This window comes from Neoarius graeffei, chromosome 10, assembly GCF_027579695.1.
Source record: "Neoarius graeffei isolate fNeoGra1 chromosome 10, fNeoGra1.pri, whole genome shotgun sequence".
Taxonomy (NCBI): Eukaryota; Metazoa; Chordata; class Actinopteri; order Siluriformes; family Ariidae; genus Neoarius; species Neoarius graeffei.
In genome coordinates, this window is record NC_083578.1 from 52,721,354 (window position 1) to 52,742,948 (window position 21,595).

Sequence of the window (21,595 nt, forward strand, 5' to 3'; positions counted from 1 at the left end):
ATGGTGCGCCATACATTCTCAATAGGAGACAGATCTGAACTGGCAGTAGGCCAGTCAAACACATGCACTCTATGTCTATGACGCCATGCTGTTGTAGCTCATGCAGAATGAGGCCTGGCATTGTCCTGCTGAAATAAGCATGGACTTCTCGAGCAGAGATGTTGCCAACTATATCTCTCTAAAATCCCAATATATGCCTCCACGTCAATGGTACCTTCACACACATGCAACTCACCCTTGCCATGGGCACTGATGCAACCCCACCCCATACTATCACAAATGCTGGGGTTTGTTTTTATTATTATTATTATTATTATTATTTGCACCTTTCTCTGATCACAAACTGGATGGTCATGTTCACCTTTGGCACAGAGAACTCAACAATGAGCGGCTTCCTCCTTGCCTAATAAAGTTTCAGGTTGCATTTCTGGATGCAGCGGCGGACTATGTTAAGTGACAGTGGTTTTCTGAAGTACTCCTGAGCCCATGTGGCTATATGTGTCACATTAGTATGACAGTTTCTCAGGCAGTGCTACCTGAGGGCTCAAAAGTCATGCACATACATCAGTGGTTTCCGACCTTGCCCTTTACACACTGAGATGTCTCCAAATTCCCTGAACCTTTCACAATATTATGTACTGTAGATTTTGAAAGACCTAAAGAATTGATGAACAATTCTCTCATGAATTTTGGCACAAAGGGATGCACCATGACCCATCCTTGCTTGCAAAGACTGAGCCTTTGGTGCATGCTCCTTTTATACCCTCACCTGTTACCAGTTAACCTGCTTATTGTGGAATCTTCCCAAATTGTGTTACTTGAATATCCTATAAACTTTTCAGTCTTATTTTGCCTTTGTCCCAACTTTTTTTGAGTGTGTTGCAGGCATTAAATTCTAACTTTGTTTATATTTACAAAATACAATTAAGCTGCTCAGTAAAACTATTAAAAATCTTTTCTTTTTACTTTTGTCAGTTAAATAAAGGTTCACATGAAATAACAAATCACAGATTTTTGTTTTTATTGCATTTTGGAAAATATCTCAACTTTTCTGTTGTATGTTTGTACATACAGCAAAACAAAATCCATTATATTACATTTCAGAAGTAATGCAATTTATATAAGTAAAATAATTAAATGCTTAGTTCCACAAAACACTTAATAAAGTTTTCTCAATTGTATTTTTTCTTGTACCAGGTATGTTCAAATACACAATTTCATCCATCTTTATTAATCTACTATTACCATAGAGATGAAAGAGTATTTGGCTTTATGATTTTTTTCTTCTTTTGGTTATAGAATTACATTGATCATATCATACTGTACATGTTGGAGAACAGTTTGGAGGGAAAGAGAGTTGTTTAAACAGAACAGCAACCAGACTAAAGTCATAAAATGTCTCTCATGTAAACAAGAAACTGTCAGAATCTGTCAGATATCCAGGCATTCCACTCGCCAACGGGCTCAACAAATACAAGACCTAACTGTATGGGGTAAATGTTCATTTATGCTGAGAAAATAATATTTTAAATCAAAAGGACTTGCAAATAAATTATGACTTGTACCATGAACTTTGGTGTAGGGACTAAAATGCAGTTGACCTCATATGCACTAACTCTTCTAATTTCTAACATCCACATGTGAAATATAAAGTAGGCTTTAGATGGCAGGTCCAAAAATGAAGACATGGAATTGGGTTCCACTCCTCTAAAAGTGATTGACTTACTATGAAGTCCTTGAAGGAAAACAAACTGTTTGGATGAACTCTGACTATAGTTAGAGTAAGTGCTAAGAATTGTATTGTTAAAAATTAATTCTTAAATATTTTTCAAGTAACTTCATGTTTCTTTCACTTAAAATTTATTTGTATTTGTTTAAAATACTTGGTAGAAGACAACATTTGTTCAGTTGGTCTCTTGAACTGAAGAAACAAAGGCTGTAAAGTACTGTGTCCTCATTACTAAATGTGTGCATATAATGTTATAGCACTGCTGATTTAGTAACTGAGTGTGCTTATAAGAATGGTGAGACTTACAGTTTTCATCCTGTGCAATACACTGCAGGGGGATGCCGAAGAAGGAGGTGTAACTATCATTGTACCAGACCAGAAGCTCTGTTCCTCGTGGAATATCCATACAAGCCCGGTAGAAAATACATGATCTGAAAATATGATTTTTTTTTTAAAAATATGACAGGATACAACTAAATAGAATACAGTCCAAGGATACAAATGAACAATTGAGAATGAAGGCCATCAGTGGTTCTTTGGGAGTCATGAGATTTTAATTTACAGTGATTTGATCAAAAGCTTAGAATCGTAACCATGTGGCTACAAGGGTCCAGTTACTATAGTATTTGTGTCAAAATTCACATTTTTTTCTTAGCTTCTTAAAACTCTCTAGGTTCAACCAAGTTAAACCTATGTGAATTATTGCACGTCACAATTTTCCAGCATTCAGTGAGCCTACATGTCACTACCTTCAGTCACATTATAATGCTTAATTTGTATGTTAATAGTGCAAAGACTAATACTCTTTGGTTTTCACATACTTTTATGTATAAACATTTGTAATACACAGAGAAGTTGTTCTCACATGTTCAGAGGGGCACTGGACTGGGAATTGGGGTGCACTACAAATATTTGATAATAAGCTCCTTTGGTCTCTGTAGAGCTACAGAGGCCTGTGAATTTTATTAATTCCTTTCACTGAGACACCAAAATAAAACAAGGGGTGAGCCCATAAATCAAAAACATATTGCAACCCATGAGAGAGAAAAAAATACACTATACCATGTACTTTATACCCTTGTAACAGTTCATCTCTCAGTTTGGCTTCACTTAACATAAACACTGGAGCACACAAATAAATGTACTCACACTAAATGACTCAGTTGGCTGCTGAAAGAGGGCTGTTTTTGGAGCAATGGGTGGTCTTGCGCATTTTCAGAGGAGGCTGAACAAGTGTAAACGAACACCATCTCTTACAATGTTGCCGTCACTTCCAAAATGTGCACAGAACTCCACACCAGCCAAGCACATCAAAGACCATTTTCCCCCTTCGTCTTGGATAACATTTCCAGTGCTGACATGTATTTAGTATTGTGGTTGGATGAGTCATAAAGACAACGGTGGGGCGTCCCCAGTGCAAGTGAAGTAAAGCACATGCCAATGGACATTATTGTCAAGACAAAACAAAACAGCCAGCTCAGGGTTGATCAATCACAAGTCGCTTTGAAGAGAATTCCATCTAGATATTGCAAATCATAACACTGGAACTCAATCCAGCTGACGGAGAAGACATTCCAATGTGCAGCGTGCACAGGGTTGAAAAAACTCCTAACAGCTAGAACTTGTATACACAATAGTGTAGGAAAGAGGGGAGTCTCACCTCTGAAGTTCCCTAAAGTAGTCCTCTTGAGTATACACCTATTTAAAGCACAAAAGGGTCACTGGGGCTTAATAGTGAAATGACACCAGGCAAAGTACTGTTTAAGTACACACTTCAAACACTTGAAGACACAAAGTGACACTGTGTAAAGCTAAATCCCACTGATGGTCATAGCTCAGAAGACTAATTCCAAATCATGGCCCCAAATTTCCTACTGACACTACAGTCACCAAAACCTCAAGCCATAATAATAGTGGCACTAAGAGGAGAGCAATAACACAGTGCCTGCTTATGGATATCAAAGCAAAATTATACCCAACCCTCACTGCTTATAGTCTAGACAGACAGTAGGCTATCCAATATCAACCTGAAAGTAATACATATATTCTTAATCCTGTTCAGCATGAAATCTCCTATACCATGGGAAATATGAATATGGGACACTTGTAGCTCAGTGTTTAAGGTTTTGTGCTAGTGATCTCCAGGATTTAAATTCAAATTCCAGGACTGTCAGACAGCCACTGATTGGACTTTATTTAGCCTTATTGTAAGTCACATTAGATAAAAGCATCTGCCAAATTCCATCCATTATCCATAACCGCTTATCCTGTGCAGGGTCGCGGGCAAGCTGGAGCCTATCCCCACTGACTATAGGCAAGAGGCAGGGTACACCCTGGACAAGTCACCAAATCATCACAGGGTTGACATATGGATTCAAACAACAATTAACACTCATACCTACAGTCAATTTAGAGCCACCAATTGACCTAACCTGCATGTCTTTGGACTGTGGGAGAAACCAGAGCACCCCCACACAGACACAGGGAGAACATGCAAACTCCACACAGAAAGGCCCCTGTCAGCCACTGGGCTCGAACCCAGAACCTTTTTGTTGTGAGGCAACAGTGCTAACTACTACACCACTGTGCCGCCAAAAACGCAATTATACTAAGCAAAAGGACATCATAAGGAATATGTCAAAAGTCTGTATATTACCTGTACTGAACCACTGTCATGTTTTGTTCCCCACAGTGTCTGGCACAGCGGATGTACCTCATCCAGCTTGACTTGCTTGGATCATTGCCATCAATAAAGTGCTGTAACGTGCCCTCCTGGTCATAGATCTAAAAGACAAACAAAGAACACAAAACACATACCCAATGTAATCAAAACCAGAAATACTTCACTTACCATTATGTAGCATGTTTGTTATTCACATGCTGATCCAAAAATATAACTATATACACAGATAGATTAAAAGCATTTATTATGCCTTTTTCTGGGAACAATGTGAAAAAAAAAGCTTTCTCATTTTGTATTTACCACACCAGATAGAACTGAACTGGTATCTTTCAACTAAATTTCTTTCTTTGATAAGGAAGATAATGTTGTAGTAATGATGACTTAAATTCCAAGATGCAGTGCTGAGCTAGAAAATATCATATAACAAATAACACATTAAACGCTAGTTTTATGCTCAAATACCCTTTTAAATCTGCATCAGAGCATTTCACAGACACTCATCTATGAATAAAATAATGCCTCATGTAACAAAAGCCATTCAGAGGTAAATTTTTTGAATGGATATTCAAAAAATTCATTTTAAATATTCCTTTTAAAAACACAGTTTGCTTTGGTGTCAATAAAATAATAGATATGGTTTCACATTATGAAGAAGAAAAAGCATGATTTCAAACTGCTAAATGTTACATTACCAAATGGAGTGTCTGGATTGTTTCCTTCCACTTCACTGAAGTGCTCAACATTGTTAAGTGTTCAACATTGCCAGAGGCTACAAATGTTCAATCTTCAAAATATGCTATGTCAGAGGAAGTGTCAGTTAGACACTTATGTCAGTTAGAACATTTCTTTCAGTCAGAGAAAGTCTATTTCCAATATTATGGTCAAACACAAACAGAAAGCCACAATATCTCCGTATAGCCATATATCAGCATCTCTATCTAAACTACTATCCATCCAACTCCCAGTACAGAAATAAGAGACCTTCTGCCTTGTCACTGGAGCAAGCCTGAATGGATGGGATTTAGAGACCCCTCTGACCTCACTGAGCCCCTGACATCCAGTTTGTCTGCACTCATTCCCCTTTCTTATCCTCGTGGCTTTTTAGTGAACCTCCACCGCCTCTGACAGCATGATAGAATGCTTGGACACTGCTTACAGCAAAGCAGTTTGTTACACAAGCCCTGAGCCTAACCTTCCAGCTGCTTTATCGAAAAAGAGACACTTTATTTATAGATTGTTTAGGTCTGACTAGATAAATATCACAACCAATATAACATATCAAGTAAGTATGATGCAAAAGAGCAAGCTTATATAGTGGAAATGATACTTTTGAAAGGATTTGTTTAGATTACATACCCAGTATTTAAAAAAAAAATCTCTGTGGAAAACAAGGCATTGTAAAAATTTTGATTACTTCAAACACATTTCTGTAATTCCTGATGTCAGCCTAATGTCCTGCAATATTATGAAACAAACTGGCTATTTTTTAGCCAAGATGTTCTATGATGTATCAAATACCTTGAGTCATTGTGTTACACTTAGTAGTGCTCTGTGACATGTTTAGGCACATGTGGTCATGTTGAATAACAATACAAATGTATTATAAAATCAGTGCTGGCCATAACAAAAAGTTCAGCCTTCACACCACAGTAGGCAATGAAAGAACACAGGATGCAGTGGATGCCACACAAATACATGTGAATCGACACACATTACAATAAGTCAATGTGGAAAACAGGGCATTTGAAGCTAGAGATACCCCAAAGTCTTCTGCTTTACACACACACACACACACATCATATATATATATATATATATATATATATATATATATATATATATATATATATATATATATATATACAGTGGTGCTTGAAAGTTTGTGAACCCCTTAGAATTTTGTATATTTCTGCATAAATATGACCTAAAACATCATCAGATTTTCACACAAGTCCTAAAAGTAGACAAAGAGAACCCAGTTAAATTAATGAGACAAAAATATTATACTTGGTCATTTATTTATTAAGGAAAATGATCCGATATTACATATCTGTGAGTGGCAAAAGTATGTGAACCTCTAGGATTAGCAGTTAATTTGAAGGTGAAATTAGAGTCAGGTGTTTTCAATCAATGGGATGACAATCAGGTGTGAGTGGGCCCCCTGTTTTATTTAAGGAACAGGGATCTATAAAAGTCTGATCTTCAAAATACATGTTTGTGGAAGTGTTTCATGGCACGAACAAAGGAGATTTCTGAGGACCTCAGAAAAAGTGTTGTTGATGCTCATCAGACTGGAAAAGGTTACAAAACCATCTCTAAAGAGTTTGGACTCCACCAATCCACAGTCAGACAGATTGTGTACAAATGGAGGAAATTCAAGACCATTGCTGCCCTCCTTAGGAGTAGTCGATCAACAAACATCAGCCAAAGAGCAAGGCGTGTAATAGTCGGCAAGGTCACAAAGGACCCCAGGGTAACTTCTAAGCAACTGAAGGCCTCGCTCACATTGTTCATGAGTCCACCATCAGGAGAACACTGAACAACAATGGTGTGCATGGCAGGGTTGCAAGGAGAAAGCCACTGCTCTCCACAAAGAACATTGCTGCTCATCTACAGTTTGCTAAGGATCAAGTGGACAAGCCAGGAGGCTATTGGAAAAATGTTTTGTGGATGGATGAGACCAAAATAGAACTTTTTGGTTTAAATGAGAAACGTTATGTTTGGAGAAAGGAAAACACTGCATTCCAGCATAAGAATCTTATCCCATCTGTGAAACATGGTGGTGGTAGTATCATGGTTTTAGCCTGTTTTGCTGCATCTGGGCCAGGACAGCTTGCCATCATTGATGGAACAATGAATTCTGAATTATACCAGTGAATTCTAAAGGAAAATGTCAGGACATCTGTCCATGAACTGAATCTCAAGAGAAGGTGGGTCATGCAGCAAGACAACGACCCTAAGCACACAAGTCGTTCTACCAAAGAATGGTTAAAGAAGAATAAAGTTAATTTTTTGGAATGGCCAAGTCAAAGTCCTGACCTTAATCCAATCGAAATGTTGTGGAAGGACCTGAAGCGAGCAGTTCATGTGAGCAAGCCCACCAACATCCCAGAGTTGAAGCTGTTCTGTACGGCGGAATGGGCTAAAATCCCTCCAAGTGCAGGACTGATCAACAGTTACCGGAAATGTTTAGTTGCAGTTATTGCTGCACAAGGGGGTCACACCAGATACTGAAAGCAAAGTTTCACATACTTTTGCCACTCACAGATATGTAATATTGGATCATTTTCCTCAATAAATAAATCACCAAGTATCATATTTTTGTCTCATTTGTTTAACTTGTGTTCTCTTTATCTACTTTTAGGACTTGTGTGAAAATCTGATGATGTTTTAGGTCATATTTATGCAGAAATATAGAAAATTCTAAAGGGTTCACAAACTTTCAAGCAACACTATATATATATATATATATATATATATATGGCGGCACGGTGGTGTAGTGGTTAGCTCTGTCACCTCACAGCAAGAAGGTCCGGGTTCGAGCCCCGTGGCCAGCGAGGGCCTTTCTGTGCAGAGTTTGCATGTTCTCCCCATGTCCACATGGGTGTGCTCCGGTTTCCCCCACAGTCCAAAGACATGCAGGTTAGGTTAACTGGTGACTCTAAATTGACCATGAATGTGAGTGTGAATGGTTGTCTGTGTCTATTGCCGCTTTTCCACTACAAACGCGGCTGAGCCGTGCCGTGCTGAGTCGAGCTGAGTCGGGCTGAGCGGGGCTATTGAAGTTGCATTTCGACTACAACCGCGCTGAACCGTGCTGGCTGGAAGTGGGTGGACACATTGGGTGGAGTTAGCGAAAGTGGGTGGACGTCACGTGATGTCGTTAAGCAGCGCAAACAGTGACATCAGTGACAGTGGTGGAACAAGTCAGAGCCGGGCCGGGGGCGGGGCAAATGACCGGGCCCTTTATTAAAGCTTATCATAACATCATTTTAGGTTACAAAATGTCCGCAACTGCGGTGTTTACCAATTTCAACACTACCGGGTGCAACTATGTTATTTAGTAGTACATCAAGTCCTTCAAACGAACATGTAACTCAGAAACAAAAAACATTAGGATACTGTACATGGCTCATAATAAAACATCAATAGCCTATACTGCGCACATTATTTGAAGGGCATACGAATGAGCGCTCAGAGGTTGCAACGGTGACAGGAAGAGTCAGAAATAAAAGGAGGGCGGTGCAAACCTCACTGAATGCACTGTGTTTACCAATTTCAACACTCCGGGGTGCAACTATGTTATTTTGTACATTAAGTCCTTCAAACGAACATGTAACTCAAACAAAAAAACATTCGGCGACATACTGTACATGGCTCATAATAAAACATCAATAGCCTACTGCGCGCATTATTTGAAGGGCATACGACGAGCCTTGCGCTCCGCGAACTCGTGCACGATGCTCTGTATGTCACTGATTCAGTGATCTTTTAAGCGGTAGTCTCACGACCCGGATAGTAAACAATAAACATGGAGGACATGGAGTCGTTAGTGTTGCTGGTCTTGGTGTTGTGGCTTGTTGTCACCGACAACGCCAACAGATACTGGCAAGAGCGTATAGATGAGGCGAGGCGCATAAGGCTTCAGAAATTCTCATAATTCATAATTATTCTTCTTCCGGGTTTGCGGTGTTTACAGATCCCAGCGCGCTCGCGGGGCGTGTGTGGGCATGTGAGGACACTCCTCCTCACCAATCAGTGCACAGGGGAGTGTCTGCTCACGCCCCCAGCCTCACTCGGCACGGTTTGGCTCGCTTTAGCCCCACTCCAAAACGGTGCGAGTTTTAGGGGCTAAGCAGGGCTGAAACGAGCTGAGTCGTGCTGGTTTTTGGTAGTCGAAACGCGAGCCGTGTCGGGCTGAAGTGAGCTGAAGCGAGCTGAAGTGAGCTGAAAAAGGGTAGTGGAAAAGGGCCATATGTGTCAGCCCTGTGATGACCTGATGACTTGTCCAGGGTGTACCCCACCTTTCGCCCATAGTCAGCTGGGATAGGCTCCAGCTTGCCTGCGACCCTGTAGAACAGGATAAAGCGGCTAGAGATAATGAGATGAGAATGAGATATATAATTTATTTATTCATTCACTCTATCCACAGTGACTGGATAGGAGCAATCGTGCGCTCTGATTGGCTACTCTACTCCTAGAATATCTGCTCATATACCGTGAATAGAAGAAAAACAAAATGGCGGTGCGCATCAAGTCAGATATATCACTTTGTTATAAAGTATTTAAAAGAAACAGAAATAGCTAAATAAAAGAATATAGTTCTCCCCCCCCCCCACACACACACACAACATCTGCTCCACACTCCAACCCAGTCAGTGGTGGTAATGCACCTTTAAGTTGGTTTGCCAACCCTCAATAAAAAGGAGAAAAGAAAATGGCAGACCATGCTACTGAACCAACCAAGGACGAAATAAAAACAGTACTCGAAAACAAAACCCCTAAAAATACAAAAAAAAGGCAACAAAATATGGAATAAAAGGTTTTTTTTATTGGTAAGAACATTTCTTTTTTATTTTTCAATAATTATTATTATAGCATTTTTCACTGGTTTGTTTACATTCTAAGCAGAAATTATTTTTGTCGGCTGTTTTGTATGAAGTTTTTGTGTATCAAATTTGCGAAAAATAAAAATGCTCTGTTTCTGGGTGGCACGGTGGTGTAGTGGTTAGCACTGTTGCCTCACAGCAAGAAGGTTCTGGGTTCGAGCCCAGCAGCCGACGAGGGCCTTTCTGTGTGTGTGTTCTCCCCGTGTCTGCATGGGTTTCCTCCAGGTGCTCCAGTTTCCCCCACAGTCCAAAGACATGCAGGTTAGGTTAATTGGTGGCTCTAAGTTGACTGTAGGTGTGAGTGTGAATGGTTGTTTGTCTCTGTGTCAGCCTTGCGATGACCTGGCAACTTGTCCAGGGTGTACCCTGCCTTTTGCCCAGAGTCAGCTGGGATAGGCTCCAGCTTGCCTGCCACCCTGTACAGGATAAGCGGCTATGGATGGATGGATGGATGCTCTGTTTCTCAAAATCCAGTGAATGTGGATTGAATAAAACAGTTATTCCACTCAGTCTCGACATACGTGGTTTATAGTTATCAGTGCATATATGACTGAATTTTGTGATATATATATATATGAGACAGAGAGAGTGACAATTTGATAGAAAAATTGGTGGTTCTGGTGTAGGAGGAATTTTGCTGGCATACTTTGGGTCCACTTGCCCAGTTAGGGGGAAAGGTCACTGCAAGTCAATACATCATAGATGCGACCGATCACCTTACACTTGATGAGTAGCCTATGCAGACTATGTAAATTATATGTTACGGCCTTCTCAGTAGACTAAATAGAAGCACATGCACGCAAAATGATCTTTTCTCTCATGTATATTTAGGCTATCTGAAGTAGAACCACAGGGCAATTAACCATGGAGAAAAGGCTCGCGCAACTGTCTGTTTTGCGCATGTCCGCCTTTAGCATTTTCATGTAAACCAATGGGAACCAAACGGAGATGTGGATTTGCCGGATTCATGCGCTCTACATTGTTCCCTTGTTCTGGCACAAGAGTCATTACGCTAAGGACTTCATCTGCTGTTTCACACCACGATTTTTAAACTGCAGACTTAATGCACAGAGCATTTAGTAGGTGGTCCCACGATTTACCTGATAAGCTGCAACCTTGGGCTAGTAAATGCGAAACATTAATTCACTACGAGCACATTTTGTGGCCGCATCATGTTGAGTGTTGAACATTGCCGCATACGTTACCCTTTATGTTGGAATTTTCTTTAATTTGTCACCCCCTGTATATGGCTTCCTTCTGGCACCACAGCATTCATTCTGTCTTTGATTTTCTGCTTTACACTTACTGAGCAAGTATATTGTATCATTTTACTTTTAAAAATAAAATGTAGATTACACTTTGTCTTTCCAAACGCGTAGGAGCCTTTAAATGTCAGCTTTTCATATACAGAATGATTCAGACATTGTTTGTTTGTTTGTTTGTTTGTTTGTTTGTTTGTTTGTTTGTTTGTTTGTTTGTTTTATTTCACTTTTTAGTTATCCTGGTGAGCTGCTATTTGGTTTGCAAGCTGTTATTTAAAAAAAAAATAACAGGAACATACTGGTACAGGCAATAAAACAGACTAGAAACTAAAGAAGCACATAGATATTGTTCTCAAGCAAGATTTAGTATTTATTATTTAGTTTATATCCTCTGTATTCATTTCTCTTCCATCTGTCCTCACATAGAAAGTATTCTCGATTTTTTGGACCCATTTCTTTTTACTCAGCTTTCAGTTGGGTAGTATAACTCAACCAGATGCATTGTTTCACTCACAAAAAATGTTTGTGGAATGGATTGTTTATGTTGTGCTCTTATGTCATAGCATTAAAAGATTATTTGTGTGCGGCATTGTATTTCACAGTTCAATGTAATATGTTCATCTGGGTTTTATCAGAATGTGATTCCAGTGCCTGGATTATTTTAGTGCACTATTTCATTCTAAAATTATGCGTACATGCTGCGTATCTTTTAATAAACTGCTTATAAGCACTTGATGTTATAAATAGAAGAGGTAGCTAAGGTTTCATAGAAGCCTACTGCATAGTTCTTGGATTGCATTTGAAAAAGAAATTGAATTGATTGCTTTTCATGTGTTGACCCAAAGAATGCATAATATATGGAAAACCTGGGTGGAAAACACACTTTGATTGATAGGTGCCCTAATACAGTGAGTGAAGTTACAGCTCTAAGTAAGAATTACAGTAAATGCCCTATAAAAGCAATTTATGTCATCTTTAGTCCTGCCTCTGCACCTGACTTTGCTCCAGCTGAGCCATGGTTCTAATTACACATCAGAAAACCTAACTACCACAAATTGAAGAGCATAAATCAGTGATAAATGCAACAAATAAGCACAAGTCAAAAGCTAAAATAAATGGGGAAAATAGATTGACATAAGATTTTTTTCATATATAATCTTCATTAAATTGTCCCCATGAAAAAATGTATTAATTTCTGACCATATCTGATCTCTGAATGTCTCTGCATGCTAAATAGCCTCTGGTGTAATGACATTATTGAGGAGGGTCAGTTCATTGCAGAAGTGAACTGTGTCAATAGGTTTGCTGCAATTGTCTATAACTTGGGGTAAAATCAATTTTGTAAATGATTGCAATAATCAGGGAAATTGCGTGGTTTATAAATATACTCATATGGGATTTTAATGGGGCTGAACAGGTAGTGCTAATAATCTGTGTAGCTCATCTAGCCATTGATTTGGGCTGGTGGTGTCCTGTCACTGCCTTACTTACTGTTCAATGTCTTTCGGACCGACATTTACAGCACACTGATTGGACCCTGTCACTGATCAAATGCTATAAATTGTCCTTGAACAGCTGTTCATCGATAGCTGAGCCATGGAGAAAGATAGCAAGAGGGGTAGAGAGACACTCAGGCCCAACTAATCCTAGCTGAGAGTCGCTTGACCTCTTGCCCTTATTATGGTGAGTAAATCAGGGCCCTCTGGCCATTAAGCTCCGAGCTGAAAGAACCTTCATCCCAGTGGCACAGGGAGCACTGAAAAAGTCTGTGTGAGTCTGGAGCATGGAACACTATGTGTAATGGAACTGGCATGCCTTATCTGAGGAAACACTTAGCAGCCATCGGCTGAACGGGATGAGGGCATGTAAGTGGTACAGCTGAGAGGGGATGCAGTGTGCCTGTGATAGTGTGGTTCTGGTATCTGTTCACAAAAACACCTTCTGGTAGATGTTTACCTTTTCAGTTTGTCCTGTTAGCGCAAGTGGTCTCATTTTTCTCAATAAATGTCATGTAATACAGTGAGGATGCATTTAATGATTCAGGAAACTTTGGAAAGTTTAAATGCAGAACTAAAAAAGAACACAATGAATACCAAGGAGTACTTAAACTGCACTATGCAATTATTCTATTATATATAACTAGTAAAGCAAGCAAAAAAAAAAAAACAACAGTTTTTAATAGTTTTTTTAAGGGATGGGGGTTTTGTCCACATTAAACTCTCAGGATATTTTGTCTGAATGATTGCAGAGAGTATGAATAATATAACTGTGGGTTCACATTCCAGAAAATGATGTACTTATTAGATAGACAATGTATAATGAGTTAAACATGTTTAGTTGTCAGTGTTTCAACACATAGTTGCAAGTTTGAGTCACAAATGAAGCTAATAAAATAATAGACTACACAAACCTAAAAATAGAAGAAAAGAAAGCACAAACAAAACATTCTAATCTAAACACTGTAAGAAGTGGTAGTAATACTTAATCTCATTCCTGGATATGGTGGATGAAAATAAAATGTAAGAATGTAATGGAAACTGAATGGGTGCAGGAAGACATACTAGCATGGTTTACTTCCAAATGAAACCTATTTGCTACTACTACTACTACTACTACTACTACTACTACTACTACTACTACTACTTCCAAATGAAACCTATTTGCTACTACTACTACTACTACTACTACTACTACTACTACTACTACTTCCAAATGAAACCTATTTGCTACTACTACTACTACTACTACTACTTCCAAATGAAACCTATTTGCTACTACTACTACTACTACTACTACTACTAATAATAATGGCTCTAAAACTGTTTACCTTTTAGATCCGGATACATTTCAAATAAAATTGTTCCACCATCAGTGTGCTTTCTCACACAACAGAGCCCTGGATCAAGGGGTAAATGGAGCATAAAATAACTTAAATGACAAATTATGGAGCTTTCTATGTCAGTGAACTGACATTAAACATGTCACTCCTCATTCTGGCACACAGAAAATAAAAATAATTATCCTGGCCTGTGGCCTAGGCACTTTATTATTACTCAAGAACACCCACTGGTGCATGCCAATGATGATATCATTGTGGACCGTCATGTTCACACAATGATAGTTCATACAGTTGTATTGCCAGTGACCCCCTGACCACTAGTGCAAAATATTATTTCTATCAGTTAATCCCTCAGCACCTGGCCTGATCAATCTAAACAAGTCCTAATCTCCAATATTTGTGTCTGCATTGACTTACTATTTTCATACATTAATCTGAACCCCTATCATTTCAATGGTCTTACATAAATATTTCCTGTAAAAATGCTCTAAGTATTTCTACATTTCAGGATAACAGAGTTTTGTGTATTTTATACCGATGAACAATATGTAGGACTAGAAGGTTAAAAAAAAAAATCATTCAGTTTAGGTAGTGCATTACTTTAGTGTTAACTAAATCTATTTTGTATTCAACATTTTATCACCATATACAATTAAAATGCTGATTTTAAAGTACAGATGTCTGTAAAAATGAAAATGTCATGGCTGCACTGAACAGAAAAGAAAGCAAAGCACAAATAGTTTTGTCAGAGCATCAATATTCAAGTACTCTGAGGTATAGTGCTATCTTTACTATGCAATAATAATGCACATTTAGTATCTAACAGATTTAGGATTTAACTAAAGGAAAATGAGTTGTCAAAAGATTTATTTGAAGCATCAGACCCCATTCCACATACTGTACAGTTTCAACATTACCCATTATATAGTGAATGTAACGAATAGTGGTAATGGAATTTATAGATGATAAATATTACTGACTGTATTCAATATTGCTCAAAATCGAGGTCTTATGGGAGTCCTGAAAGCAGTGTGCATAATATTATTTGATCAAAAAATATTTGAGCCTTGGCATGGACATTCAACAGACAAGTTCCTGAAAAACCCTGGGTGAAACAGAGTCTGCTGGGAAAATTTATAGTCTTATAGATCACAGATAGTAGAAACATAAAAAACACCCCCAGTATGAACAAAATGAAAATGGACAAGAACCCAGTGTTTTGAATCTCAAGAGATATATTCAGGCTCTGCACAACACAGACACCATGAACAAATTCTAGAAAAAATGTAGAATAGTTAGTGTATATGGTTGCATATGTAGCTAGTTTAAATGTGTCTTAAGCTCCTTTAGAAAAGGAATAATACACATACAATTAATTAAAGACTACACAAGAATATTCAGAATATGGTCACACAAGTTTAGTGTCATGCTAAAGCTGGAAAAAAAAAAAGAGAACTAGCCCACATGGTTCTGTTTAATATCTTTGATTAATTTTGTTTTTGTCACAAAGGTGTCATATAGTGCAGCAAGCATTTTTGATATGGTGAAGGTAATGTGAGTCACATTTTAAGTATTTGATAGAATACTTTATAGCATTTTAGAAATGCATGACAATGTGACAGCATACTGAATGGTATTTCTCGGGAGATGGGTCACCAAGGATAAAAATAAGTCTCATAATACCTGAAGTCACCTTATTTATGTAATTCTTTTTTGACATTTGAAGTTATGCAGTGCAGATAATCATGACATGAGAATACTGTATATAACAGTAATATCATTCAAGTATTTTAGTGAAATAACTTAAGAAATGTTAGCCCAGTGCACTAAACACAATCTCAAGTACCATTTCCCAAGATTAACTCATGATTAATTTTCCACACAACCAGGACATTTTAAAGTTAAACACTGTTCCTGTCGCTTTTTAGCTTGATATCAAAAACACACAATCATGAGAATTAAGTGAGCCGCAATCACAGCAAAGAGTGATTCTGTAGTTTGCACTTTATCAACAGTGATTGAATAGTTCAACATCTTATACCCCTAAATGAAAGAGATCTCCTTCACTAGTATGGCATGGAATATTTGGTTAGTTTCTTTCCCTCACCCACCTCAGTTCTGTTTAAGCTGCTGGAATTTTTACAGCCCTCCTTGGCCAAGCAAGTGTTTAAAATGGCGTCACACAGAACATATATAACAAGTAATAGTGTTCCATTTTGTCTGTGTGGGCCTCAACAACAGCAGGCCTGTATTTAAATGGAGAGAGCCATAGCACACCAATAACAAACTTTGCACCAATATCTCAAAAGCAGCATCCTTAAGCAGTTATCAGTTTGTGTTGATCTATATTAGAGAGCTGTTCTCATGTTGCAACTACTTGCCATGCAAGAAGATAAATTGTATTTGTCCATGTCTATAATTAGATAATCTGGGAAACGATAGCTTGTAAATGTGTCTGAGTGATGATAGTTTATGTCTCAGCTAAACCACAGTTCTGGATTCTCAGCTGAATGGCAATTCACTCTCAGTATCTCTGGCTCTCTTTCTCCCTCCTTCTCTGCCTCATCGCTCTTGTCGGTTGGTCATCTTTAAGAGCTGTGACCTTTATTTCTGTGTGTGCATGGGGTTTTTCACCCTTCATTTCCTCTCTTTACACTGTGCGAATCCCAACATTTAAAGTATTTTCTTAAATGCTGTGAAGTATGGATGCATTTTAAAGTTCCTGCAAATTCATTTTACTCATTATTTATTAGTCATTACAATTTATCACATCCATAAAGCCTTTCAACCATATGAATCATGTCTAGAAATTTTACATCAAATTGAATGAATTTGTAGAATTTTCAAGACGTTTTGCATCTCATCAGTCCAAAGTCAGCAAAATTTCACAGCAGTTTGGGAAAACTGGAAAAAGAAAATACTAACCTCCCATAAGTGTCTTGTGTTGCACACCGCTCCAGACTGCACCTTCTCCAGCATAAGAGGAATACCCTGAAAAGGCCCAATCCAAGTGCCCTGTGGTATGCGCTGGGCAGCACAGATACCATAGCCCAGGCCTGGAACTGTGCTGGTGCAGAGGCAGACTTCACGGGGTAGATCACGGAGCCATTCGGGAACCTCGGGAAGTGGCACAGCAGTTGATGCACTACTTGTCCCTACCAGGCGCCGCAGTGAGTGCAGGGGCCCATGCATAGGGCACTCACCGTTCCGGTTATCTGCACACATGTCACAGCCTGCAGGATAGTGCAGTGTGAGAGAGTGTTACTCATCTCAGAACCCAGATGAGACCCTAATACTAAAATTATTGACTAATTACTACTCCCACTACTACTTCCTCCAACAGTTGTATGATAAAACATTTGTCTATTGGTGGTCAATGACAGAAACAAGTATTATTGAGAATTAACAGCTCAGGCTTGAAATAAAATACATTTTGTTTTCAGTTGACATGTTATTGTCTCTGCTATTATTATTATTATTATTATTATTATTATTATTATTATTATTATTATTATTATTATTATAGCAAGTGTATATTTTTAATGAAATCCAATACATGTAAAATATTATTCTTGGTCAAGTTCAAGTTTAACCCCTCTGGCAATACCGCACTATTACACTGTTTACGTATAATATTTAATGTCTATAGCATAAATCTGAATGAAGAAAATTTCCAAATCCACACAAAATACATGTCGTACAGACTAAGGGGAAATTAATGTTTTATTTGATATTTACTAATTAGTCGCTATGGACATGAATAGCTGCAATTAGACCAAGCTTTAGGATAGTAATGTTCATCATGTTAATATGATGGACATTAACTGCTCTGAAAGCTCATATTACACAAATTAAGCCACGGTTTTTTAAATGTATGTTCCCGCTGTAATCCGCGCTCTTTATAAATGAGCCCAAGCAATGTGAAATATGGGCGAGAGAATAGCAAATGTAGATAAAGCAGTCCTGCTGGCCCCGGGAGACTCCCATATAGCGCGGTGGGATGATGAATAGCGGCCGATGGGATAGATCGATCTCTGATCCACACTCACTCCACTCTCTTCTACAAAACTATACAGCAATTAATTGTGGCTTGTCCCCCCCTCCTCCATGCCTCATCTCCTCGTGGCACGTATCGACGGAGATTACTGCTGATGGGCTGTTTTATCACCTTAAATAAACAGTCACCACATTTTCAAACTAGGCTTTAATATGGTTATTTCCCCTCCATGAATGTTAGGTTATTAAGCTTGTTTTCCTGATTGCATGCAATTATAGACAATTATAATTACTACAGGAGGGAACAGACTGCTACATGACAAATACGATACGAATTTGGAAAGATTCGTTAATGAACGGAAAATTAAAATGCTTTAATTATCAAGGATTGATGGGTCTAATCAGTTCATGACCTAAAAGTTATTAGTCAATTAACTTAATCTTATTCTGTTTGAACGAATGTGAAGACAATTGCATAGAATGAAATGAGGATTTTGTTAATTTTATATATAAAACTAGTCTATTATTAATTATTAAAGCCTAATGACTGCTTGTTGGATTAACAGTGTTCGTGTGTCTATTGTAGATATTATTTCAGCACTGATTAATTTGGTGTGCATGTTCTCGATATCCCCTTTGACAACTTTTTTGTTTGATGGGCTGAAAATAAAAGTCACCAATAAATCATGTGACGTGGCCTGTAGGCGTTGTGGATGCGCACGCAGCTGCCCGTTATTTCATTCAATCAAGAAGAAAGAAAAAAGAAGCATTTCTAAAAAAAAAAAAAAACATATTTCGCACTTAATTGGGCTTTTAATTTTTTTTTCATATTGTTACATTTGCCGGTAAATTGTTTGCTCCGTTTTGTAACGCTTTTGTGCATTTTTAAATTAATTTTACAAAGTTTTAGTTACTATTACATATAAGGCGTTACAAATGAGCCCTCACAAGTGATGATCACGCAGCAAAAGCTACACAGCTGAATGAATTATTACAGTGTTTACTTAGATAAGTGTTTCAGTGCTGAATTTTAACAGATGCGGGTTTTTTTTAAAGTAATTCCCTATTTTAAATAACTTTTACAAGGTTTAGGCTTCTTGTGTCCAGATAATCTGGAGATAATGATACTGTACTGGATATTTTGCTGTGTATCTTAGTGAATATATAATATTGCTGTTTGTTAAATGTAGGCCTTAAATATAATTGATATATGGGTAAATATCAGGCGCGTGTAAGTGTTTGTGTGTACAGTGTAGGGCACGATCAAGCGGCCCCTACTTTAATCTGGGCATACTTATTTGTACGTACGGTTATTGAGATCACTGATGTGATTGTTCAGTGGGATAATCTCCATCCTCTGCTGTCCATATAGATAGTAGTCCAGTTCCTCTGAGGTCAGCTTCAACCGGGACGCTTTGTCGTTAAAGTTGGACTGCAGGCAAAGTTCCTTGGACTGAGACGCGCCGCTGTTTTCGGCCGGTGGAACCTCGGTGCACAGCGTGTGTCCGAATAGCGCGAGCTGTGGCGCGGAGAGCTGCGATAAGCCCGTGAGCGCGGACACGGCAGGAGCGCACGACGAGCTCGAGGACGGTGTTAAAGCAGCTGAGGCGGCGGTGGTGGAGGAAATTAAAGTGGTTCTCTGGCGGAGGCTTTCCGCCGCTACAGGCGCTCGGTCGGGCGCCGGGATTTGCGGAATCGCGCAGTTCTTCAGCTGACTCTGTGGGAAAAGCTGCTGCCAGTGCTGAAGGTAAGTCGGATCCACTTTGAGGAAAGCAGAACCGCTCTGATCCCCCGGCTTCAGCATTTCCAACTGCAACTACATAATAAAAAACACGAGTGCTGATGAGATTTTGTATGCTTGTTTAATGACTTCCATACACTTACCTGATGTAGGTTAGTTAGCAAAATCTCATAACTTTCCACTTGAGTGAGATGTGCCAACGTAAAATCTATGTTAGTTCACAATGCTTTTTACAGAAAAAAAAAAAAAAACCACACAGAACTTATGGGGATAAAAAGGTATCCGAAGTGGATTTGATGAACGTATGCTTTTCAGACTTCTGTGGTGCTTCTGGACTGTACACATCTTCTGAGTCAGAAATCAAATCGCCTTCTTCCTTCAAAACCACGCAGAGATGTAACAGCGCAACACTTACCTTAGTAGCCCAAGCGAGATGATCAGAGCCGACGACTGTCAACTGCGATTCCTGAACGTTTATACCATAACGGTCCTGACCGCCGAGACACTTGGTGAAGTCTGTGGATGGAGAAAAGAGAAGCGGTCATCTCTTCTTCTCTCTCTCCCTCTGCCCTCCTTCTACTGTAGCGGAGCACGTGGGTTGGACACCAGAACGGGGCAGACGGACAGAAGGGGGGTCGAGCTGGCACGAAAAATTAACGCAACACGTCTTTGTGAAAGTATTCGCTTCTTTAGGTCCTATACGTGCAACAGGACCGTTTTGGTTTATTGTTTAGTTTATTGTTCAAATTAATGCTCTTCAGTTTGGGATATACCTTTCCTATCATTGGGGCCTGACTGAACAAAGAGAGATCATTTCTCAGCAAAGTTATTTTGAGAAGATAGGTGGGTTGATGAAGAGGACTCTGAATGTTTTGTTTATTAATACACAAGGTGAAGCCCAAAATTTCCTCTTGTTTGGGATCGATCTGATAGAATGCCTAAAGATAATGAAGCACACCGTGTTGTTTCAGCGCCTTGGTGTCCAGCCGATCCGTTCCCCCAGACTCTCCGAGACGCTTGAAAGTTATAGCTGTTTGGATAGGCTCTGCATGTCTACACTCAGGGCATTTTACACGATTTCACTCCAGAGGGGTGGTAAAATGTTTGGACTGGCGTCAATTTGACAGGGTCATTCATCATGCTGAGGTCTCTTAGATTGATAACGAAACCCAAACAAAAACATAATCGTCTGAAAATGAATTCATGTCTACAAGTGCAGTTCTCGGCAAAAGAATGCGAATAATAATAAAGCACAGAATTTTTACATTTATTTTTAAACCCCCCCCCCCCCCCCCCCCCCCCCCCCCAGCCTAGAACCTTCGTTAATAACAAAACTTTTGAGGTCACGCTTACGTCATAAAAATCGAATCCAATGAGGTTTATTTGCTTATTATTATTATTATTATTATTATTATTATTATTATTATTATTATTATTTCTCTTGTTAATACCCTGATGATATGTGCATGGCCTCTACACCTGCTCCGATAGCTGCTTTCAGGTCTTAAATCATTTTACAGTAATGACGCTTTACACTACACATGACAGCGCACTGGTTCTTGCGTATTGTTGTGCATTTTTCAGGGTGTTGGTGTTGTTGATAAATGACTGGTGAAATAAAGTGCACTCGAGAGGGGACAGGGGATCGATACATTAACTGCTGAAATGTGTCATTTTCTTGGCCGAATGACGGATTTTTAAGGCTAAACGGAGCATATGAACTCTGGTTAATTTGT

The 21,595-nt window shown here is 38.9% G+C and overlaps 1 protein-coding gene across 1 annotated transcript in view; it reads right to left on the reverse strand.

The window, feature by feature from the left end:
• Positions 1-19,922, reverse strand: part of prdm6 (PR domain containing 6) — a 34,422-nt gene extending 14,500 nt beyond the window's left edge. Inside the window, exons 1-4 of the mRNA XM_060930802.1 lie at positions 19,427-19,922; positions 17,048-17,355; positions 4,386-4,513; positions 2,036-2,160 (exon numbers count right to left, since the gene is read on the reverse strand). Coding sequence (XP_060786785.1) covers positions 2,036-2,160; positions 4,386-4,513; positions 17,048-17,355; positions 19,427-19,922 — 1,057 coding nt within the window. The remainder of the gene's footprint in view (positions 1-2,035; positions 2,161-4,385; positions 4,514-17,047; positions 17,356-19,426) is intronic.
• Positions 19,923-21,595: the final 1,673 nt, after the last annotated feature.